This window comes from Prionailurus viverrinus, chromosome B4 (genome assembly GCF_022837055.1).
Source record: "Prionailurus viverrinus isolate Anna chromosome B4, UM_Priviv_1.0, whole genome shotgun sequence".
NCBI classification, from domain to species: domain Eukaryota; kingdom Metazoa; phylum Chordata; class Mammalia; order Carnivora; family Felidae; genus Prionailurus; species Prionailurus viverrinus.
In genome coordinates this window covers 45,674,551-45,697,741 of record NC_062567.1, presented here as the reverse complement: position 1 = coordinate 45,697,741, position 23,191 = coordinate 45,674,551, and the positions used below count along the sequence as shown (strand labels likewise).

General features: G+C 37.8%; 1 protein-coding gene across 1 annotated transcript in view; it reads left to right on the top strand.

The window, feature by feature from the left end:
• Positions 1 to 21,875, top strand: part of RERG (RAS like estrogen regulated growth inhibitor) — a 113,455-nt gene extending 91,580 nt beyond the window's left edge. The window contains exons 3-5 of the mRNA XM_047868474.1: positions 7,359 to 7,415; positions 18,501 to 18,574; positions 20,145 to 21,875. Of these exons, the coding sequence (XP_047724430.1) occupies positions 7,359 to 7,415; positions 18,501 to 18,574; positions 20,145 to 20,552 (539 nt within the window). The 3' untranslated portion in view covers positions 20,553 to 21,875. The remainder of the gene's footprint in view (positions 1 to 7,358; positions 7,416 to 18,500; positions 18,575 to 20,144) is intronic.
• The last annotated feature ends 1,316 nt before the right edge of the window (positions 21,876 to 23,191 follow it).

Sequence of the window (23,191 nt, the reverse complement as noted above, 5' to 3'; positions counted from 1 at the left end):
GAAAAACTGTGCACGTAAGTAGACACACAGTTCAAACCTGTGTTGTTCAAGGGTCAACTATGTATGTAAAGATATGGCATAACACCCGACCTAATAGTGCATTCTCAATAGATGAACGTGGATAGTGATACTAACAATACTGCATTATTTTTAAATGCTTTCCCGTCATAATGTTTATGATATTGCTTAAGCACATCAGTGTTTAATGAAGTGAGAAAAACAATTCCCAAGTTGTATTAAACTCTCTCACCTTTGTATTGTTCATTATTTTTCAAATACATCATTGATTGTGACATTCATAAAATTCAAACTGAAAGCAATTTACTGTTGATTTGGCCACCCGTGTTGGCTTAGGAATACACACCATTGCCTCTTGTTTTCTGCTGGCCAAGTAAAGATTCTGTAAATTCTGTACTGAAGTAGAAAGGAGGAGAAGACGGGGAGAGAGCTACTCTATCTCCCAGCTGCAGCATAATTTTGAGAAGTTTCACGTTTAGGATGCTGCGTAAATTTATTATAATGTTTCCATGTGGTTTTCAAGCTTTAAGAATTCTATGAAACATTGAAAAATTTTGTTGTAAAAAAAGAGAAAAAATTTGAATAACAAGTTGTGAACATACTTACAACCGATAGTGGACTATGACTGTGTGTATTGTCCACATTTGCCTTCTTTTCCTGTAACAAAAATAGCTGTTTATTTTTCACAGAATAATTGACACTCTGCGACATAATTGTTCTGAATTTAGCATACTCTTATGGAAGGTCATTAAAGACTAGTTCATTGCCTTACAACTTAAAAGTAACTATATATGGGGTACCTGGGTGGCTCAGTCAATTAAGCATCCATCAGACTCTTGATTTTGGCTCAGGTCATGATCCCAGGGTCATGGGATCAAGCCCCACATCAGGCTCTGTGCTGAGAGCTGCAGCCTGCTTGGGATTTTCTCTCTCCCTCTGCCTCTCTCTGCCCCTTCCCCACTTATTCTTTCTCTCTCCCTCTGCCTCTCTCTGCCCCTTCCCCACTTATTCTCTCTCTCTCTCTCTTTCTGAAAATAAGTAAACTTAAAAAAAAAGTAACTGTGTATTTTTTATGAAGGTTCTGCAGGTTACAGAATGAAAACCATACACATCACTTAATATATATTCATAATAACTTTTCATTATGATATGAATGTAGTAGATAACAAGCACAATCTTTGAGTCTGCATTAAATCAATGGTTTTCACTGGGTGTGTTATCAGGATTATAGATAAAATCCAAAAGGAATTCAGGTGATGAAGTTCTTTGAAGTACTTAATTGAACCACAGATTCTTTACCTGTCTTAAAAAAATATCTGAACTGGCCATTTGAAACATGTGTAGCAGGCTTTTTCCAGAACAATCAGTCGACCACAATTCCATAAGCTTATTATAATTTTCCCATGATAAATGCTTATTGTTGCATGCTGCTGAGTTTTGAGATAGATTTGTTCAGCAGCAATAACTAATAGAAAGAAAGGAAAGGTTTCACAAAGGAGGTTATATGTGAATTAGATTTTGAAGGATGATTAGGATTTTATTAGTTGGATAGGGACCTTCGAGGCAGAGGTAACAACATGATTAGATGCGTTAAGAGTTGAATGTGCATATTAAGTAGTACAGTCAGTCTGCTGGGCTGACGTAAGCATAAGGAGTGCTACTGAAAGTAATTGAAATTCAGGTTGCACAGGTCTGTGGGGATCAGAGGAAGGAAAGGAATCAACTCTGACCCACAAGGTGGCTAGCCATCTGTTACAGATGAGAAAGCCGAAGTTTGGAGAGGACAGGTAACTGGAAACTACTTTAACTGATAGAGCATTCAGTACACATCAGTGAAAAGACATGGATGTTCCCTTCAGACAAAAGGACTAGATTTTTACAGTAAGGATGCTTCTTTAAAGGACCTATAGAGAAGAACAATAATCACAAATATTTAGGCGGTCATATATGCTTAAGTAGCCACGGAACAATTGTATTGTATGCATTGTTAATCAGGTTATTTCAGGTTATTTCATAAACGATATAAGTGAAAAATAATGATGTAACAAGAATTTTGTTTAAGAATTTGGGCCTAGGGGCACCTAGGTGGCTCAGTGGGTTGAATGTCCAACTTCAGCTCAGGTCATGATCTCTCAGTTTGTGAGTTCAAGCCCCGCCTGAGGTTCTCTGCTGTCAGCACAGAGCCCACTTTAGATCCTCTGTCCCCATCTCTCTCTTCCCCTCCCTGGCTCATGCTCTTTCTATCTCTCTCAAAAATGAAAATAAACATTAAAAAAAGTAAATGTAAGTAAAAAGTAACACTTGAAAGTTCTATTGGAATCTCTAGAGTATATTGTTAAATGTCTTTAAGAGCAAAAGAATATCGTGTGTGTTAGTTTTCATTTACCTCAAAAGTTCATTTCTGGGACGCCTGCATGGCTTAGTCCGATAAGTATCTGACTTTGGCTCAGGTCATGATCTCATGATCACACTGTTAACCATTACAGTTCGTGGGTTGGATCCCCACATAGGGCTCTGTGCTAACAGGTCAGAGCCTGGAGCCTGCTTCTGATTCTGTGTCTCCCTCTCTCTCTGCCCTTCCCCTGCTCACGCTCTGTCTGTCAAAAATAAATAAATGTTAAAAAAAAAGTTCATTTCCAAAAGTTTATCTACTGTATGGATCATATCCATTGAATTTTCATTTTAAAATATTATTCTGATCACGAAAGTTGGTACTTTCAATGTCCTCCTCATCTTGATGATGACATCAGAAATTATTTTGAATAACTAGCCCAGACTTGTTAATCTATTTCAAAATGACATAACTATTTGTAGAAATAATGCCTTTTAGCATTTGCTTATAAATGAAATATTATCGTTGGATTAAATTCTACTTCATGAATTTTCCATTTTGTTAAAACCAGCTTTCATAGGTAATCATGAAATGCAATTCCAGTAATATAAAAAATAAACCACATAAAATGAAGAATTATTCATGTTGGTTATAAATTAGGCAAAATGTTCTTCTCCAGATTGACTTTGAGACATGTTCACCTATTCAGTGGAAAGGTAGGTTTTCAAGGCAATGGGAAGAAAATAAGATATTTCAGGATGCAGAAACTTAACTGCAACCAATCTAATATGTCAAATCTTAAAACTTCAGGGAAAACAAGATCTTATATCAGATTGCCAGTGGAAATGAAGTTTAGCAAAACCACCCTTTTGCATCAAAAGAAAACCTTTGCTCAAGATACTTGGGATAGAGAGGACCAGGTATTCAAAAGAAAAGTAAATCAATTTTGTATTAACCATTTGAGTAAACTCCAGAAGTATAATTTGCAGAAGGATCATGGAATAGCCATTAGAAGGCATTCAGATTATATGTTAATATCACCTTTCAAGAAAAAGTCGTAGAAAGATGGCATGGTTCTGTTGTGAATTCTCTTGGATTGTTTTTTCTGCTTATTCTCTCAATGCCTGGTTATTGTTTAACTGTTAAGAAGAGTGAGCTGTGACCTGAAGTGATCAATCTTTCTCATCTATTTAAGAAGTATTTTATAGTCTACTGTGTGCCAGACACTGTTCCAGATACTAGAGAACAGTGATAAATCAAACAAATGTAATGCCCTTATGAATATACATTCTAAAGAAGGAATCAAGTAAAATAATAATAATAATGATAATAATAATAAAATAATGATAATAGTAAAATAGCATTTCAGTTGTTTTTATCATCACTATTATTATTATTAGTGGTGGGGATATTAACAATAGTAATTGTAGATTTATGGAATGTCTGACTGGGACAGTGGCAAGAAATGACCTCATCTCCTATTCCACTCACTGTTGCCATTCTGATTTAGCCACACCAGTGGGTCAGCTTGTTGTTCCCTGACCATATCAAGCATGCCTTCCTGCTTTAGGGCCTTTGCACTGGCTTCTCCCTCTCCTTCAAACACTCTACCCCCAGAAATCTTCTCTCATCTGTTTCTTACACCGCCTCCTCAATGAGGATTATCTTGGTCACCCTATCTTAAATAATAACTCTTACATCTTCCTACCCCAATGCCAATACCCTTACCTTGTTCTACTTCCTTTCCCATAGCACTTACTACCTCTAATGTATTATGTAACGTATTTATTATTTTTATTTTTTATCTGTCTCCTCCTGGTAGAGTATAAGCTCTGTAAAGTCAGAGATCTTTGAATTGCTTATTGGATTATTCCAAACACCTGAAACAGAACCTGATACAGAGCAGGCAGTCAGTAAGTATTTATTCAGTGAGATGAGGTCAAGAAGAATTTGAGGAAAAAATGTGGCCTGAGATGGCTTAAGTTTTAGCAGAAACATTGGCTGCTGCATAGAGAGTAGTTTAAAGGAATTCTAGGGATATGGCTGAAGGAGGGACACCCCAAGGAAACAATTGCATTATCGTTAACAGGTGAAAGCATGTGATGAGAGAGTGGTAGTGATGGAGGAGGTGAGACCTGCAAGGTATGTCCCATGTAAAAGTTATATTCCCTAATAAAATTCTAATCAAATTTGTGGGTAAATAATACTGAAGATTGATGGTTACATCAGTAGGTGGTGAATGTTATTTAAGCACTTCAAACAACAAAGTAAGTAATCAAGACTTTAACAGCTATCACTTCCACGTATACAACATTATTTTCATTCTTTAGACTGACAATTTGAAAGTAAAATATTTTTTAAAACTTAAAAATACAGACAGTGCATTTGTCTTTTCCATGAATAATCTGTGTAAGAGAGATAAAAACACGTCTTCCAAGAATAAACATAAGGCATGTCAGTTTTTCAGTATGGTTTTGCTGGGGTTTTTTGCTGTATTTGAAATAGAGTAAATTTTGTTTAAAAAAACATATGATCCTATTGTCAAAATAGCCATCAAATAATAATGTTCATCTCTTAAAAAGAATATTAGAAATATTTAGATTGATATCAGTGATTAAGCCTAGCAACACTGCCCCATTGGAAAGTACCTTCCTGAAACGGAGCCAATAACCCAGCAGCCAGCAGGAGCAGCTTCTCAAAAACAAACATGACATCTCAAAGGTCACCAGAATCCTCTTTGTATTCATAGAACAGCTTCCTTAGAATCCAACCCCAGAGCTAATTTATTCTAATATGAGAAAAAATTCTAACAGGCTCATTCACGTGGCTCATCAGTCTTTGGAATGATAAAAGTCACAAAGGAGACATACAGATGGGTTGGTTATGGGAGGTGGTCTCAGTGACCATGGCAAAAAGAGAAAGCCATTGTTTTCGAAGGAGGAAAAAAGGTGTGTGTATGTGTGTATGAATACATATATTCAAAAGCTAAAACCATTTAAGCCCTAGCACTCTTGAGCTGTGCTGCCTTGACCATTCTTCGGCTTCTCAAAGTATTGCTGTATAACCGCACAGGGCACTAATCCAGGTTGTTAACTAAGATCCAGACATTTTCAAATGATTCAGTTATGTTCAATATACCCGGTTTTGAAAGGCAATGGAAAGCCTAATGCATTGTAGAAAGATTTCGTTGAGAAGTAATTAAAGTTTAAATGGCCTCAGAATCAGGGAAGTTCAAACTTCAGCTATGTGAAACTTGATTAATTTTAATACCTCATTGCTTCAGGATGTCAGATGAATGAATTTTTCTGGTCCAAACCTTTCGAGTTAAAACTACATAACTCTAACAAATGGTAAAACTCAATAGTACAGGCAGTTATGTTTACTAATGTGCTAATTTAAAAACAGAAAAATAATTGGCTACTGCTTACTGCTTCTTACATGCAAAAAAATGCATCCTCAAGAGAGTGAACAGTGACAGACTCTGAAAATTGCAGATGAACCCACAAGTACACTTACTGTGGGAAGTATTATAGGGTCAGTGGCCTTGCTACTTTAGGCACTGCAAATATTTTGGCTTAAATTCAGACTCACACTCTGTAATTAGAAAAAACATTGTACTTTCAGGCTCCAGCCAAGCCACATATGTTTGTGTTCTGTTTTGAGGTTCTCATTGCAAATTGCACTGTGATCTTTCACATAAGGCACTATGGTAGGGATGACAGACTTCTATTGATCCTAACAGTGGCAACAGACAAAGGACAGACTGATGGCAATACCAGCTGACTAGTTGTCTTTCTTCAAAGAGTAGCTTTGGGTTACTACATACAGGGCATTTCAGTAAAAATAAAAATATTCTCATAATAGATTTTTTTTTGACTATAAAATATGATAGACATTGATTCTTTTGTTAGGATCAGTGAGATTCCCAGGAAGACCACTAAAGGTCTTCAGAGGGCTCATGAGGCTGCTGAAATTATCTGCCAAAATGTGTGTATATACATTTTACCGGGGAAAAGATTCCAAGCTTTCATTCCATTTTCAAAGTGTCTGTGACACCCCTTTCCAAAAAAAAAAAAAATGTTTTTAAGAAGATTAAAAGCCGCTGCTTTCGCTACACCTATAGGAAAATGTTGAGCATGTGTCCCATCAGGTTTTAAGGACAATAGAGCCTCCTCTAGTTATGCCACCTCTCCTTCTGTCATGGGCTTCCAGTCAAGTATTATCTAAATGGCCCCGGCCTCATATTTAGTTTAGAACAATAGATAAATCACAGGCTTTGGAAGTTGACTGCTTAGACTCAAATCCTGACTTGGCCACTAACTAGCTCAGTGAGCTCAGTTAAATTTGTTAAGTTTTCAGAGCCTCAGTTTCCTTATTTGAAAAATGGGAATAATCACAGTATCTGACTCATAGGGAGGAGGTAAGGGTTGAGAAGATCATGTAAGTGAAGTGTTAGCCCAGTTCCATACCCTAACTCTGACTGTATTATTTCATCAGTGTTACCTTTGATGAGCTTTAATGAGTACTAATAAAATCCTTAATTTTGAAAATCTGTTTTTTTAAATAATACCAATTACCAGCTAATGATCTTTTCATTGCAGTTAAAAATCATGTTTTCAACTCACCTTTGTCAATTGTTAGCAATATTCAAAACTTCAGATGCCTGTATTGTGACACTTTACATCCAAATTCATTGTTCTGCTAAAAATTTTATATATGGGCATGTTCAAATTGTGATGTCTTTTCTTTGTTTGTTTGTTTTTATCCTATAACTAAGAGAACAAATCTAGCCTGTTGGTTAATGCGCCATTAAAACATTATACCAGTTTTTAGGCCACAATATGAAATAGAAAAAGCATCTGAATAAACATAAATGAATGGATTGGGTTTATATGCCAAGAACTATAAAGCACATATAGTTGTCTGGGCAATTTCTCTTTCCACACAAGGATAAGAACTATAAGGAAATTAACAAATTTGTTTGAAATGTTGCTCTTTTCTTCCACAGCTCTTGTAGTGAGATTCCTGACCAAGCGCTTCATCTGGGAATATGATCCCACTCTTGGTAAGTCAAATTTTGTTTCCTCTTCCTTTCCACTCAAAGTTTATGACCCAAAAGAGACAATAACATTTTCTGTTGCAACCTTTTGAAGCACCTACCAGGTGTTTGGGAAGTGCCTTATCAAATCATGCAAAGAAGTCTTTAAAGAGCTAGCCGTATGTCTCATGCTCTCCGTGCTTAGAACCATGCAGGATTTTCATGCCTACATGAAGAAATCAGGTCAAACTGGGGACAAGAAGGGAGTGGGTACAACATGATGTCCATCTGTTGGAAATGTAGCATCGTTTTAATGGGAGAAGGATGCCACAGTGCACAGGCTAATCTGGTGTGGAAGAGAATGGCATGCTGAGGAGAATATTACAATAAAAGAAGCCTTCTGAATGCTGATTTTGGGAAAACATAAAAGTAAACCATATTTCTCTTCAGTGAATCTGATCAAAGCCTATTTAAAAAAGAAAAAAGTGGTAGCAAACCTGGTATCTGTGGATCTTGAAAGTAGCCATAATATTGATGTATGAACCATTCATGGTGTTTTTTAAATTGTCCAAAACATATCAGATACCTATTCAGTTACCATCTTCAAAATAATGCTGACAATCCATGGGTTCTAATTTAAGCTTCAGATTTTATTCTGCGTGAATCCTTTGAGTTTTGTTTCTGATGCTTCAAGGAGCCCAGCTGGTATTGTAAAAGTTGTTACTTTGATCCAGAGACAGGAGAGACGTACATCCATTGTTTGATTACCAGGCATAGTGTCCAGGTTGAGCTGGCCTCACTCAGAATAGTGAAACGGGCAAAGAATACTCCTCTTTTGAAAGTTTCATTTTGTTTTGTTTTGGTTATCACTCCAAGCTGACATATGTTCAATTTAATTTTTTAATGTTCATTTATTTATGAGAGACAGAGAAAGAGCACAAGTGGGGGAGGGGCAGAGAGAGGGAAACAGAATCCGAAGCAGGCTCCAGGCTCTGAGTTGTCAGCACAGAGCCCGATGCGGGGCTCGAACCCACGAACCATTAAGATCATGACCTGAGCGGAAGTCGGCCGCGTAGCCAACTGAGCCACCCAGGCGCCCCTACATACATATGTTCAAGTTAAAAGGCAGCCTTCTTGGGGCACTTGGGTGGTTCAGTTGGTAGGGCATCCAGCTCTTGATCTCAGGGTTGTGGGTTTGAGCCCCACATTGGGCTTCCCTTTGTGCCTCCTTTCATTGATTTTACTCATTCATTCAACAAATAAGTATTAAATGCCTCCTATGTCATATATATTATATACAACACACATATATATATATAATGCCGTATATATTATTCTAGGTGGTGAAGATAAACCAATAGGCAGAAAGAGAAAGCCTGTGGCTTTTTCTAAGCCTGTGGCTTTTTCTGAGCTAACAGTCTAGTAAAGACAGAAGAGTCAATAAACAAATAAACAATGAATAGTGATAAGTACTATGAAGGAAGACTGGACTTAGAAGGAATACAGAGTGATCTTATAGTTTACTTATTTTTTAACTTTTTAATCTATCTGGAACTTATTTTAGTGAGAAGTACACACTGAAGATCAAACAATCTTTCCAAATAGTTGACAAACTTTCCTACTATTGTTTAGTAAATGGTCCCCACCTTTCCCCACTACTTTCAAAGCTGTTTTTGTTTTTGTTTTTAATACACTGGATTATTTACACTAGGCTGCAGTTCTAGATTTGCTTCTCATGTCTATCCCCAGTACCGCACTCTTGATAACTGTATGCTTTTTAGCACATTGTGACACACAGGAGGGAAAATCTTCTCTCTTTAACTTTCTACAAAATTATCTTGGCCAGTATTTCTAGTTTATTCTTCCAGGCCAATTTTTTTTTTAATTTTTTTTTCAACGTTTATTTATTTTTGGGACAGAGAGAGACAGAGCATGAACGGGGGAGGGGCAGAGAGAGAGGGAGACACAGAATCAGAAACAGGCTCCAGGCTCTGAGCCATCAGCCCAGAGCCTGACACGGGGCTCGAACTCACGGACCGCGAGATCGTGACCTGGCTGAAGTCGGACGCTTAACCGACTGCGCCACCCAGGCGCCCCCAGGCCAATTTTAAAAACTCTGTCATAACATGACATGATTTTGATTAGAATTGCATTAAAACTATAAATTACTTTGAGAAGAGTCACATCCTTATGGGATTCAGGGTTTTGTTTTGTTTTTTTTTTAATCTAATAGTATGCCTCTACATTTATTAATCTTTACTTCTCTGTTTTTGCTATTAAATAGTTTTTAAACATCAATAATTTTAAAAATGTTTTGAATATAGCCACAATCTAATCTTAAGAGGATGTATTTGGATCAAGAACACACTTGGTTTTAAAATATCAAACAATTGTGTATTGTTTGTCCCACGTAAGTAAATGCTTACTCTTACATTTTTATTACTTACATAATTTCTATAAAGATTGTAGTTCAGAGACTCTTAATGGCTATGGGCGTTCAGTAGAAAAATACTAATCTTATTTACCAATCCCAGTGTATCTCAACAAAAGATGAAACTTATGAAAAATGATCTCATAAATTTTTTTACCTCTCTGAATATGTTCCAGTAACTAATGTTACTATTTTACATTAGTCTTAGGTGAACCATTTTCCCTTTTCTTTTATTCATTCTGAAAAACAACTGCTGTTAATAGAAATCTGCCTGTATCAGTTATTTATAATGCAGACCTCCTTCACTAAGAACAATGAAACTTTATTGAGTGACCTTGTACTGTACTGTTCAGAAAGGATTTCAGCTGCTAAGCAACAAAGCGTTGATCAGACTTCGGGAGTACCAGGCATATGACTCACTCCCAGGTGAGAGTTTTACGAACTCACCCTGGAAACTGATGTGTGTGTGTGTGTGTGTGTGTGTGCATGTGTGTGTATTTGTGTGCTAGAAGTCCCCAGTGTTCTAGCTAACAGGAGCCCCCCATCTATTTGATTCAAGATGAATCAAGCACGTCCTGGACTTCACTACATTTTGTCATAGAGTTTCAAAACCACCACCAAAAAGGGAAAGCTACCATTAAAAAGCAAAGTGGCATATCTGTAAAAACCAGTCTTGAATTCTGAATTCAGAGCCTTCCTCAAAACCATGGGGTATAACACTGTATGTTAATTATATTTCAATAAGAGAAAGAAAGGGAAAAAATGTTTAATAGTGCAATTTTTTCCACCTGTAACAGAATTATTGCCCCATGAGAAGCTGAAGACTATGAACACCATTCCACATATTAACCCAGTTGGAATAATATCTACTGCTCTGAAGTAAATCTATGAAGAATAGATTTGCTAGTACACTAGCAAATGAGTCCCGGACTTTTAGATTTCAGTAGGTTTTGCTTTTTGTTTTTTTAATTGTTTTTAATATTTATTTTTGAAGGAGAAAGAGACAGAGTGTGAGTGGAAGAGGGGCAGAGAAAGAGAGAAAGAGAGAGAGACAGAATCCGAAGCAGACTCCAAGCTCTGAGCTGGCAGCACAGAACCCGACACGGGCTTGAACCCATGAACCGCCAGATCATGACCTGCGCCGAAGGCGGATGCTTAACCGATTGAGCCACCCAGGCACCCCACTTTTTGTTTTTTTAAGGAGAAGGATTTTCATAGGAACTCCAATTAGGATGTAAGCAAGGCTCAGAGGGTGAGAGAGAACTAAACCCAGATTCTATTTGCACTTGCATTTCATAGAAGCAGCGAATACCTTTAACATCCAATTTTTTTTGGAGGATATAACCTAAGAAATTTAGTTTTCCTTAATTTTTTTTTATTTCACTGTGGGATCAGTGAACTCTTTGTCAGAGACCAGAGCTGACCTAGGAATAGCATTTGAAAACCAGCACTGCAGCCTGTGAGATTTGGGACTTGCATCATCTGACCAGGAAAAACCCTGATGGTGGTGAGTGTAATATTCTAGTTGTCGAACAACACGGTCCATGTTCTGATTAGATCCCCAGCAAGAACTGAATCCCTACTTCTGAGAGTCGTATTACCCTCTGAGAGTGTTGATCGTGCCAGAGAATACGGTAAAGGCTGAAATGGTGTGTATAGGTGTGTGTGTGTGTGTGTGTGTGTGTGTGTGTGTGTGTGTGTGTGTTGGGGGTGTTTGGAGAGGAAGAGAAACTATTCGTCAGCACTTACCGCTACTACTACTGTATTGGAGGCACCCTACTCCATTTGAATGGATTACAGGGCTCTCTGTGTCATTAGTAAAGGCTCAGATGGGAATGAGGGTAGGAATTGGCAGACAGATCCATTGGCACTTTGATTTTGTGATTGGTTCTTCCTTCCTGCACTGCACTACCCTCTGTTTGGAAAGGCTTATCCAAGAGAGAGGCACACCCGGAACAAATTTACTCAACTGGATACTAAGGCAGAGGTGCTTAGCCGACTCATGGAACTATTTAATATCGGCTCAGCAAGGAACGTAAAGATCATCGTTTGACAAATAAGGAAACAAGGCCAGTGAAGTAAATTTATCCAAGATTATGTGGCTAGTTTGTGGTTAGACCAGGAATAGAACTCAAGTCAAATAATGGAACTCAAGTCAGTACAATTTCCATTGTAGCATAAATCAAAACATTACTAACTGCTGTTGTTACTGTGCTGGCTACATGTCCATCTTAATACGTTGAAATTTGCAAAAAGCTAAATTGGTAAAAGGATTAACCATATACGACGTCCCTCTGAGCATCAATTTCTCTTAGAATATACAAAATATACTTCGATTTATAAAAATGTTGCTGAATGCAGTTCATATACAATGAAACTCAGATATAATTTTTAATATGCCTAATTTCATCTTGAAACTAATAATTGGTGTTATAGTATATGATATTTTGGTTCATTTAGATATATGCCTTAAATAATCACCCCCCTTGGGGCGCCTGGTTGGCTCAGTCGGTTAAGCGTCCGACTTCGGCTCAGGTCACGATCTCGCGGTATGTGAGTTCGAGCCCTGCGTCGGGCTCTGTGTTGACTACTCAGAGCCTGGAGCCTGTTTCGGATTCTGTGTCTCCCTCTCTCTCTGACCCTCCCCCGTTCATGCTCTGTCTCTCTCTGTCTCAAAAATAAATAAACGTTAAAAAAAAATTAAAAAAAAATAATCACCCCCCGCTTCCCTTTAAAAGGGAAAAAAAGACTTGGGGTGCCTGGGTGGCTCAGTTGGTTGAGCTTCTGACTCTTGATTTAGGTTCAGGTCATGCTCCCAGAGTCATAGGATCAAGCCCCAAGTCAGACTCCACACGAGGTGTGGAGCCTGCTTAAGATTCTCTCTGTCCCTTTCCCTCTGCCCCCCTGCTCTCTGTGTGCACACATGCACACACGCGCTCTCTCTCTCAAAGAAAAAAGAAAAAGGAAGAAAAGAAAAAAAAGACTCAAAATTACATTTTAAGTTAATATGAACAAAATGAAAAGTGTGTCCAACCTCCACACAGATTCACATTGTCTCTTACGTTTTAAAATGCATAGTGGAGTTTAATTCCAAAAAGTGCTCAGTACATTTTTTAGAATTATATCTTCATTGCAGTTAGCACACAGATGTACATTTCGCCTGTGTGGGCTATACTTCCGCTGTTTACGTGAAGATATGTGTTTCTAATGAGAGAAGAGGCTTAAAGAGAGAAGGCTCAAAATGGCATAAAACCAGTATTCAGCTTAGATGAAATCACTGTCACTCCCCGCTGCTGTGTCTGTGACAGACATTCCCTCATTTCCTGCATTTCATCACTTTCATTTTAGCTAACAAACAGCCAAAGAATCGCACAGCTCCATACAATTTTCATTATATTTTATTTCCCCCCTACTGTGGCCTTCTGTGGTTGAAACACATATCCTATTTATCATGGAAGCAACAGAGAAAAATGTCCCTGTCTGTCAGGCAACTTATGGCGTAAGGAGATGGAAGAGGGCCCAGAACTCTGTTTTCCAGGCCCCAGGGTGGATGCCAGCCCTTTTAAAAAGGAAGGTAGCACAAAGGCCACCGCTGAACAGTAGCAGGAGAGACAGAAAGGACATAGATCCTAGCATGCATGCTGCAGTCTGGGCCTCTCTTCCTCAAGCTGGAGCACTGAAGATGCAAAAGGAAATCATTGAGAGAAGATTCATACATGAGTAGTTGCTGTAAATGGTGTTTTTTTAATTTTTTACTATTTATTTATTTGAGAGAGAGAGAGGGAGAGAGAAAGCAGGGGAGAGGGGCAGGGAGAGAGGGAGATACAGAATTCAAAGCAAGCTCCAGACTGAGCTGTCACCACAGAGCCCACCGGAGGCTTGAACTCGCAAACCTCGAGATTGTGACCTGAGCCAAAGACTGCCGCTTAACCCACTGAGCCACCCACATGCACCTGTAAATGGTATTTTAGAGCAGTAAATTATACAAAAGAATAACCTCCCATTTAACATAAAGAGTAGGGGGATGAAATGTTCTAGAATTGAGAACCATTGTCCATACCACGTATGGATTACCTATTCTAAGAGAATAATAATGCTGCAAAATATGCTTATTAAAATATATTAAGTATAACCTCACTATTTTTTTGAGAGAGAGGGAGAGAGCACACGCACTTGAGCAGGGGAGGGGCAGAGAGAGAGAATCTTAAACAGGCTCCACACTCAACACTCAGGGCTCGATCTCACAACCATGAGATTATGACCTGAGCTGAAATCAAGACTCTGATGCTCAACAGACACCCAGGCACCCCAAACATAACCTCACTTTAAAATTTTACTATTCAGGGGCGCCTGGGTGGCTCAGTCTGTTAAGCATCCGACTTCGGCTCAGCTCATGATCTCACGGTTCATGAGTTTGAGCCCCGCAAAAGGCTCTGTGCTGACAGCTCAGAGCCTGGAACCTGCTTCAGATTCTGTGTCTCCCTCTGTCTCTGCCCTTCCCCTGCTCACACTCTGTCTCTCTTTCAAAAATAAATAAATATTTTTAAAAATTTGCATTTTACTGTTCAGAAAAGACTTCAGTTATGTGCCATGCCTATGGCAATGATCATGACACAGGCTGATGGCAGGTAGAAGGCTAGGTTATGCCACTTAGTTAAGCCTCCTTTCTGCAGTTTGTATTTTTAGGTAGGACGATATATTTGTAGCAAAGTAGCAAAAAACTGTGTGGTCCCAAAAGAACTGTAAAATAGTTGATGAGATAAAGAAATGAAAGTCAGAAAAATGAGATAAGAACAAATAAATAAAAGGACTGGCTCACTGGTTACCCTGTTGAGAGAGAAACCTGCAGGTTTATTTGGTTGGTTGGTCGATTGGTTGGTGAATTGGATAGTTGAGGTGTAAAGAATTAAATTAATCATACTGCTGTATCCATGTGCTTGTGAAGCCTTTATATTATTTATATTATGTTTACATAATTATATCGTATATTTTAGGTATTATTATATTTCTATTATTATATATATTATTTATATTATTTCACTTTCTTTTTCTGGCATTCCCATTTGACACCATTGCCCTCCTCTTTCCCATAGGTGTATAATCTAATATGTTTGACACTTTACATAGTGGTAGAAGCCGATTCCAAAGGCAGTCTTCCTGAGTTTCAAGGCCAATGCTACCACTTACTTACCACTTATCCCTGTGTGACCTTTGACAAGTTATTAAATGTTGTTGTGCCTCAGTATCCTTGTGTAAAATGGAGGTAACAGTAATACCTACCACAGAGATATTTGTGAAGATTAAATGAATTAATATGAGTAAAGCATTAGAACAATTCATGTTCAAATGGCAAGCAGTATGTACTAAGTATTACATATTTTTTGAAAAAGGTATTTTTGTGTGTATCCATATACTTTAAATTCATATAAACTTCATTGTGCTATAGATCTTCCTATAATGGTAATCATGTGGTTCTTTATTCTAGTGCTTTTTTTTTCCCTTTAGTGCTTCAGTGTATTACATTGCATGGATAGAAACAATACCCAAATTTTGGGGCACCTGGGTGGCTCAGTCGGTTAAGCATCCGACTTTGGCTCAGGTCATGATCTCACAGTCTGTGAGTTCGAGCCCCGCATCAGGCTCTGTGCTGACATCTCAGAACCTGGATCCTACTTCAGATTCTGTGTCTCCCTCTCTCTCTGCCCCTCCTCTGCTCACGCTCTGTCTCTTTCTCTCTCTCAAAAATAAATAAACATTAAAAAATTTTTAAAAAACCTCTCCAAATTATGGAAAGAGCCCAAATTTCCATCAACTGATGAATGGATAAAGAAGAGGTTGTATGTATATACAATGAAATACTACTCAGACATAAAAAAGAATGGCATCTTACCATTTGCCACAACGTGGATGGAGCTAGAGAGTATCACCTAAGCAAAAAAAGTCAACCAGGGAAAGACAGATACCATATGATCTCACTCATATGTGGAATTTTAGCAACAAAACAAATAATGATGGGGGCGGGAGGGGTAGAGAGGCAAACCAAGAAATAGACTCTTAACTATAGAGAACAAACTGATGGTTAGCGGGGGGGGGGGGGGGGGGGCAGTGGGTGGAGGGATGGGTGAAATAGGTGACGAGGATTAAGAAGTCCACTTATGATGAGCACCAGGTGTATAACTAACTGGTTAAATAAAAACTGAAAAAAATTGCACTGATAGATTTTAAACACCCTGCATTTTTGAAATTAACTGATCAGTGATATACTTTTCTTATTACACTGTTAGATTCCATTGGATAATATTTTATTTAGAATTCATGACTCTAGGGTGTCTGGGTGGCTCATCAAACTCTTGATCCCGGCTTGGGTCATGATCTCATGGTTTGTGGGATTGAGCCCTGCATCAGGCTCTGTGCTGACAGCATGGAGCCTGCTTGGGATTCTCTCTCTCTCTCTCTCTCTCTCTCTCTCTCTCTCTCTCTGTGCCCCTACCCTGCTCTTGCTCTCTGTCTTTATCTCTGTCTCTGTCTTTCTCTCAAAAAATCAACTTAAAAAAAAAACTTAAAAAAATTTATGAATCAATGTTCAAGAATGAAGTGAACCTATGATTTTATTTTATTTTTTCTCTTATTACTCTTGTAATACTTATTAGAGTCAGCATATGCCCCATAAAAGGAATTGGATAGATATCCTTTTCTATTTTCTAGAACAACTTGTTTAATGTTTCTAGAAATCTCCTTTAAAACCAATTGGATGCAGTTGCTTTTCATGATTAGAAGAGATCTACAATTAATGTCTAAATTATTTACTGGTTAGTGATCAACTTAAGTGCTGTAGTTCTCAGTGCACCCATCAGTGCATCTTTTAATCCAAGAATTTATCAGGGTTTGAAATGTGTTGGTATACAGTTCATAATATTATTGTATTTTCATTTCATCAGAATATGTAGTTATTTCTTCCTTTATGCCAAATTTTGTTTGATTACTCCTTCTTTTTCAATTTACTAGTCAGTATTGCCACATTTTTTTTTATCTCTACTCCCCCCCTCTTTTTTTAATCCTTTCAAGCCTCATGCTTTGGTTTGTTAACCTTGTCTAATTTTTTCTTCTGCACTTTTTTCTCTTTTATTTCTTTCCTCCTATTTTCTTGGATTTATTCTATGTTCCTCTTCTGATATGTTGAGTTGACTACTTAACTCACTTTTTTCCTATTCTTATTTATTGATGTCATCTTCGGGAGTAAGACAACTACATTAGTTCATTCAAATATGCCTCTTGTCTCTCCCCAGCCCTCACACCCTGATATATTGGTATCATCTAGAATAGTAGTTCTCAATTACTTTCAATGTGGTTTTATTCCTTTGTTTTACTCCATTGGGACCTTGTATTCAGTTTTACTGGTGAGAAGTCTAATATCAATCTGAGTCAAGTCCTTTTGTAAGTGATGTGCCTTTTTTCTCTAGATCCTTTAAAAATTTTCTGTATCATTGATATCCCTAAATGTTTCTATAATTGTTTTATATATGGGGCTTTTCCTCTTGTGTGCCCTTTTTGTCCATTTGAACTGAATTGTTCAATGTCTTTTATCTTAGAAATTCTCAGATATTACAGCCTCATATATGTTTACCCCCATCCCCCACCCCCCCATATGTTTTATTCTCTTTGAGGCTCATTTTATAAGAGAGAATAACATGTCTAGATCTATTATCCATCACTCTTATATTTTAGCTTTACATTTTTCTTCTTCTTATCATTTACTGATATCTTCTGGAAGAGTTCCCCAACCTGGCCTTCAGCTCGGTCAAACATTTGTTGACTTCATTATTTCAACTGTTCTAGTTTTCATACAGAGCAGCACCAGGTGGTATTTATTTTAATCTCTGGTTTAAATTTCATGTGGTGAAAGGCACACTCAGACCACCCAAAGTTCTCACTTCTCCTAACTTCTCCTCACCCCAGTAGAGCTTGGGGACCGACCACTCTGATATTAACCTACCAGCCTTCAGCTGGTACTGAGCTGTTATTTTTCTACCTTGAAGAGGTAATAAGAGCAAGAGAACTCTGCTTTCTTGTGTCTCCATCCCTGTGGCCCAGCCTTCCTCTGCTTTCCTCACAACCCCCAAATGTGGGGTCCGATCTCCTTCTACTGCCACAAGGGTTTTTCATAGCTTTAAATGGTAATTTTTTACATGGATGGCTATCCACATCCTCTAATGTCTATCGCATTGTCAGGGTTGAGGTCTTGAAAGAAATGAACGGCTCCTGCTTTTATGTCATCTTGTCAGGAACAGTAATTAAAAGTGATTTCCAGAAACTGGATTTTAGGAGTATCAAGACAGAATGTGTTTTGTGGGAATCACCTTCTCAGTCTAGGATGTGGAAGCCTTATTTTAGGAGGAAGAGATCATCAGAAAGCTGAGCTGATAGGAGAATAGAGTGAGTGAAGAGACAAAGAGATTCTCCCATGCTATACCCTGAAAGTCTGTGGCTCCCTGATGAGACCCTATACTTCCAGGATCTTAAAGAGTACAGAAGTGGCACATTCTTAGACATCCATCCTCTCCTTCCAGGATGCACATTTCCTTATGCCAAATAAACAGACATACTTCTGTGACTAAAGGTTGAATTAAATCATGCACTTATTTACTTTTTTATCTTCTTTTTTTTTCTGCTCATTCCCTCAGAATCAACCTACCGACACCAAGCAAACATTGATGATGAAGTTGTTACCATGGAGATACTAGATACTGCTGGTCAGGTGAATAAAGGGTTCAGCTAAAATGTTTTCTGTATTAAATAAAAATGATACATGTATGTGCATTCTATAAACAAAATTAAGATATTTTCCTACAATTAACTAATTATGCCTAAAGACTTTTTTCTTTAATTATCTAGTTATTTGTATATTAACATATTTGCAACAGCTTGTGTATGCATCCTTATATAAATTGCCCAGTACTTCAGGGGTTGGGGGAGGTTGAAAATAACATTCACATGACGTCATCCAGAATAGAATTACCAACATATATTTTTGGGGGATGGCAAGATATTAATAGATTCATGGTTCAGTGTTTGAAATGCTCTGATAGAGTGAAGCAGATATTTTTACTGGAGTAGTTCTCAGAGCCTTTAGTATGCCTTAGCGTATGATGAATCCTTAAGAGTTTCGGTAGCTGTTCTGTTCCAAACTTATATAACCTCCGAATATTTTTTCAGAATACTTTATTTGGGAATCTCTCCTGTAATATTCTTTCCAGACCTCACCATATCCTATTGAAAATTTGAGCCACATAATTGAACAATAATAATCCATTAAAAAGGAAGCTAATATAAATTTGCTCTGATGTCCATATGTTCTGAGATTACAAATGGGTTCATAGGATAGGTTTCATTCCCAAGAATAAGAATGACCACTAAGAATGAAAATCAGGAAGCTGACGCATTCCATGGTGCTTCATCAGTGACCTATGACCCAAAGAAGACTTGAATTAAACTGTTTAATCCAAGAAATGTTCTTGTAACTAGCTATACACTTTTCTTTCTCACCATCACCTCCTTTTTATCTTTTCCCTTCCACCCAGCCCTGATTCTAGAAAGAGGCGACAGGGAATTACATGTCTGCAAAGGTTATTTGAGCTCATGAGGGCAATGCATTTTCAAATCATACGTGCTACTTTCCTAAGAAGGAGTGATCATCCCCTTAGAAAACCACTTGAAATGAATTTCTATCATTATTGGGACTTTATAATATTTCTGTGGTGTTAAGATAGAAAGAAAAAAAAAACGCCCAAAGCCCCTAGCTTTGAGTTTGACTTTCTATCCATTTGTTCACTGTTTTTCTGTCCCTGGTGCCTAATTGTCTATAAGCCGAAGACAAAGAGATTAAAGCAAAAAACAAAATCAAAACCATTCACTAAGCTGTGCCTCTAAATCTGATCTCTATAGGGTGGGGTAATGTCTACTTGTCTGTTACCTATTTGCCAATTCTTTGTGATGAAAAGCCTTAGAGGCAGTGTGTTCAACTAAGATAATTTCTTTATAGTTCTTGTAATTATGGATTTAATGATATGGCAAGAAGAAAATTAGAAGCAGAAAGTTAAAGGTCTATGCAGTTAAGAACGTTTTTAGTTCCCCAACATATCTTGCTATGAGTAAGTAATGCTTCTATTCCAAAGTGATTGGAGTAGAAGGTAAGCTTGTACAGGCAGACTATCAAGAAATTTTAATGACATGGAGTAGTAATTAAGGAATCACCATTGGCATTAGCCACATCTATACATGGTGATTACTTCTAATTCTCCCAACTGCCATTGTTTTCTTGTCAACAGGAAGACACCATTCAGAGGGAAGGACACATGCGTTGGGGAGAAGGCTTTGTGCTGGTTTATGACATTACTGACCGAGGAAGTTTTGAGGAAGTGCTGCCACTTAAGAACATCCTGGATGAGGTCAAGAAGCCCAAGAATGTGACACTCATCTTGGTTGGAAACAAAGCTGACTTGGACCACTCCAGACAGGTTAGTACAGAAGAAGGGGAGAAGCTGGCCACCGAACTGGCATGTGCTTTTTATGAGTGTTCTGCCTGCACTGGAGAAGGGAACATCACCGAGATATTCTATGAGCTGTGTCGAGAGGTGCGTCGCAGGAGGATGGTCCAGGGCAAGACGAGGCGACGCAGCTCCACCACGCATGTCAAGCAAGCCATTAACAAGATGCTCACCAAAATCAGTAGTTAAGGCAGCACTGTTCTTGCAAAGCCCCTACGGAGGTGAGTGAGGTTATTGGAAACACTTTCTTGCCCTCTTCCCCCCACCCCTTTTCCCAAAAAATAAAAGAAAATACTGCATTCCTTGTGCTGACTCTGGGAAATGCCTGGGCTTCCCATTGTTCCCGGGCTTCCTGGATGTTGAGAAGTCATAGGGTGTTTTATGCAATTTTAGTGCTGACAATGTCTCCCTTTCCTGCTTGAATAAGATACACTCTATTGCAGTTTGAACCTGTAATCACCAGAGATTCTGAAATGGCTGGGCTCATATTACACTATTTTTAGGCATCTTCACCTTGCTTCAATAGGTTGGAAGCTTTCAAAGGCATTTTTAAATTCCATTCTTTGTCAAAGACTGCAAATGATCATCTTAAACGTCTAAGGTAATGGAAGATCCAGTAAAAACCCAGGAAGAGTAGCTGAGGCAGTGGAGCAGGGAATAGAGCCCTGGTTCCTTTTTGAAAAGAGGATTTTCTGAATGATCTCCAATTGTCTAGTTTTTCTTTAACCTTTATTTTGTCCTTAAACCCAAACGTGTTCTCACAGTTTTCCACCGTAGTAGAGTTCCATTTCAGTTTGAGCGGGCTCTCTCAATGGGCCATTGATCATCGTACTCTGATTCTTCTTGTGTGGCTTCAGTAAGATTTCAGCATAAGAGAGGCAGAATTGATCTTCAGAGCCTGCTGGGCCATTTCTCACAAAGCCCAGGGCAATGTAAAGACTTTAGGAGTCTTTTCACCAAACCCTGACTTTATTGAATGCTACTAAAGGATTTAGATTAGAGATGCCCCATTCATTTGTCTCTGCTTGTCATCTTAGCAGAAAGACAACAGTCCAAAAAACAGGAAAAGTAAGAATAAAGCTGAACCAACCTTCCATTGGGGGAGCCAACGCTCTAATGCCAGTAAGAAAAATTAGCCTCTGATTCATTAAATTGGGTACATGACTTCTTCTAATTTTTAGGATAAGTTGATTCACTTAGAATTCAGAAAAGAATGAGTGATTGAAATTCACTATATCTGAATAAATGTGTATAAAACAGATTCTTATATTGTGAAGTAAGGTCTATAACTGATAAAACTTTATGACTCTTTTTTCCCTATTATGCCCCCATATATCAAAATTTGGGCACTTTATTTTAGAAGAAAATATATATCTTTTACATATGTGTGTATTTATAAATGCATAAGTATATGTATAAAAATTTGTAAGAGTTGAAGGCTTTAATTCACCAATGCATTTGGACAATTTGGTGTAACTATTTTATGTGATATAATAAAAAGCATAATTTTCACATTCTGTCACATCCAAGCAGTCTTTCTTGTGATAACATGAAAAGTTTGTAATTTTAGGAAAGGCTTGAAAAGACAATCAAATTGCAGGGTCGATGCAGCAGTGAATGTAATATACAAAACAAGCTCCTGTTCATAATAATAGCTATTGTTTTAGAATGCTTAGGTGTTATTTTACACACTTTATGTATTATCAAATCCTCAAATACCTTATGCAAGAGATATTACGATGATCACAATTGCACGGATGAAGATATTGAGCCCTGAGAAAAAATGACGGCACAGCTATTTAGTGGGTAGAGTCAGGATTTGAACCCAGAGAGGCAGTGACACTGTAGAGCCCATACTATTATCCACTATGGAATATTAGTAAAATGACATATAGCTCTTATTCTGATGCTGTGGGAATTAAGACACAGGAAGGAGAAAATGTAGGGAAGACTTGCTTCATTTATGATTTCATTCATTCATTAGGAAATATTTATATAGAAGCTGGGCATATAACTTGACACAATTTAGTCCATTTGATAGTGTCTTAGCTGAACACTGAAGAATACGTACAAGCAATCCAGGAAAGAGATGGTGAAAATATTCTAGCCAGAAGGAATAGAATGGAACCAAAAATACGAAGATATGAAAGGTGATAATGAGTGTAGTCATTAAAAACAGTTGAGAGATCCACATATATCATTCTTCAGGAACAAAAGGGAAGGGAGAGCAGAGGGAAGGAATTAAAAGAAAGAAAAAAATAAGGCATTTGGAAGTAAGAAAAAATGTCAAAAATTCATAAAACTGCAAGATTAGGTAACTACACGTGAAAGGACCAAGTAGGTAGACTAGCTGTAATTCGTTTGTGGTAATGTCCATCTAGACAGGATATGGAAAAGGAAAGGAGAGTAAAATTATTTTCTAAATGTTGTCATCTTCTAGGATCACAACTCTTTCACTCTCTCATACCTATGCTTGTAGATGGACCTCAGTCAGTTCTTATAAGGAGCAAGCTCCTAAGGAGATGTAGTGAAATACCTGGGTGCCATTTTGGGTCAGACGCTGAGGAAGTGAAATTCATAGTCAACAACACCATCAACTTCCCTAGACATACACATACAAATCCGGACCTGTTGAAAATTCAAAGAACCACTGGCATACATCCCAACTGGTAATTATAGAAGAACATGAGATTGCACAAATATAAATTAGTTATTCCTTTCCTGCCTCAGGCTTCTTCACAAATGAAGGTTATAAATAAGTTGGGTTTTTTAACAGGATATTTTAATAATGGAAACCTGTGTGTTCTTGAATAATAATGGGTTGTTAT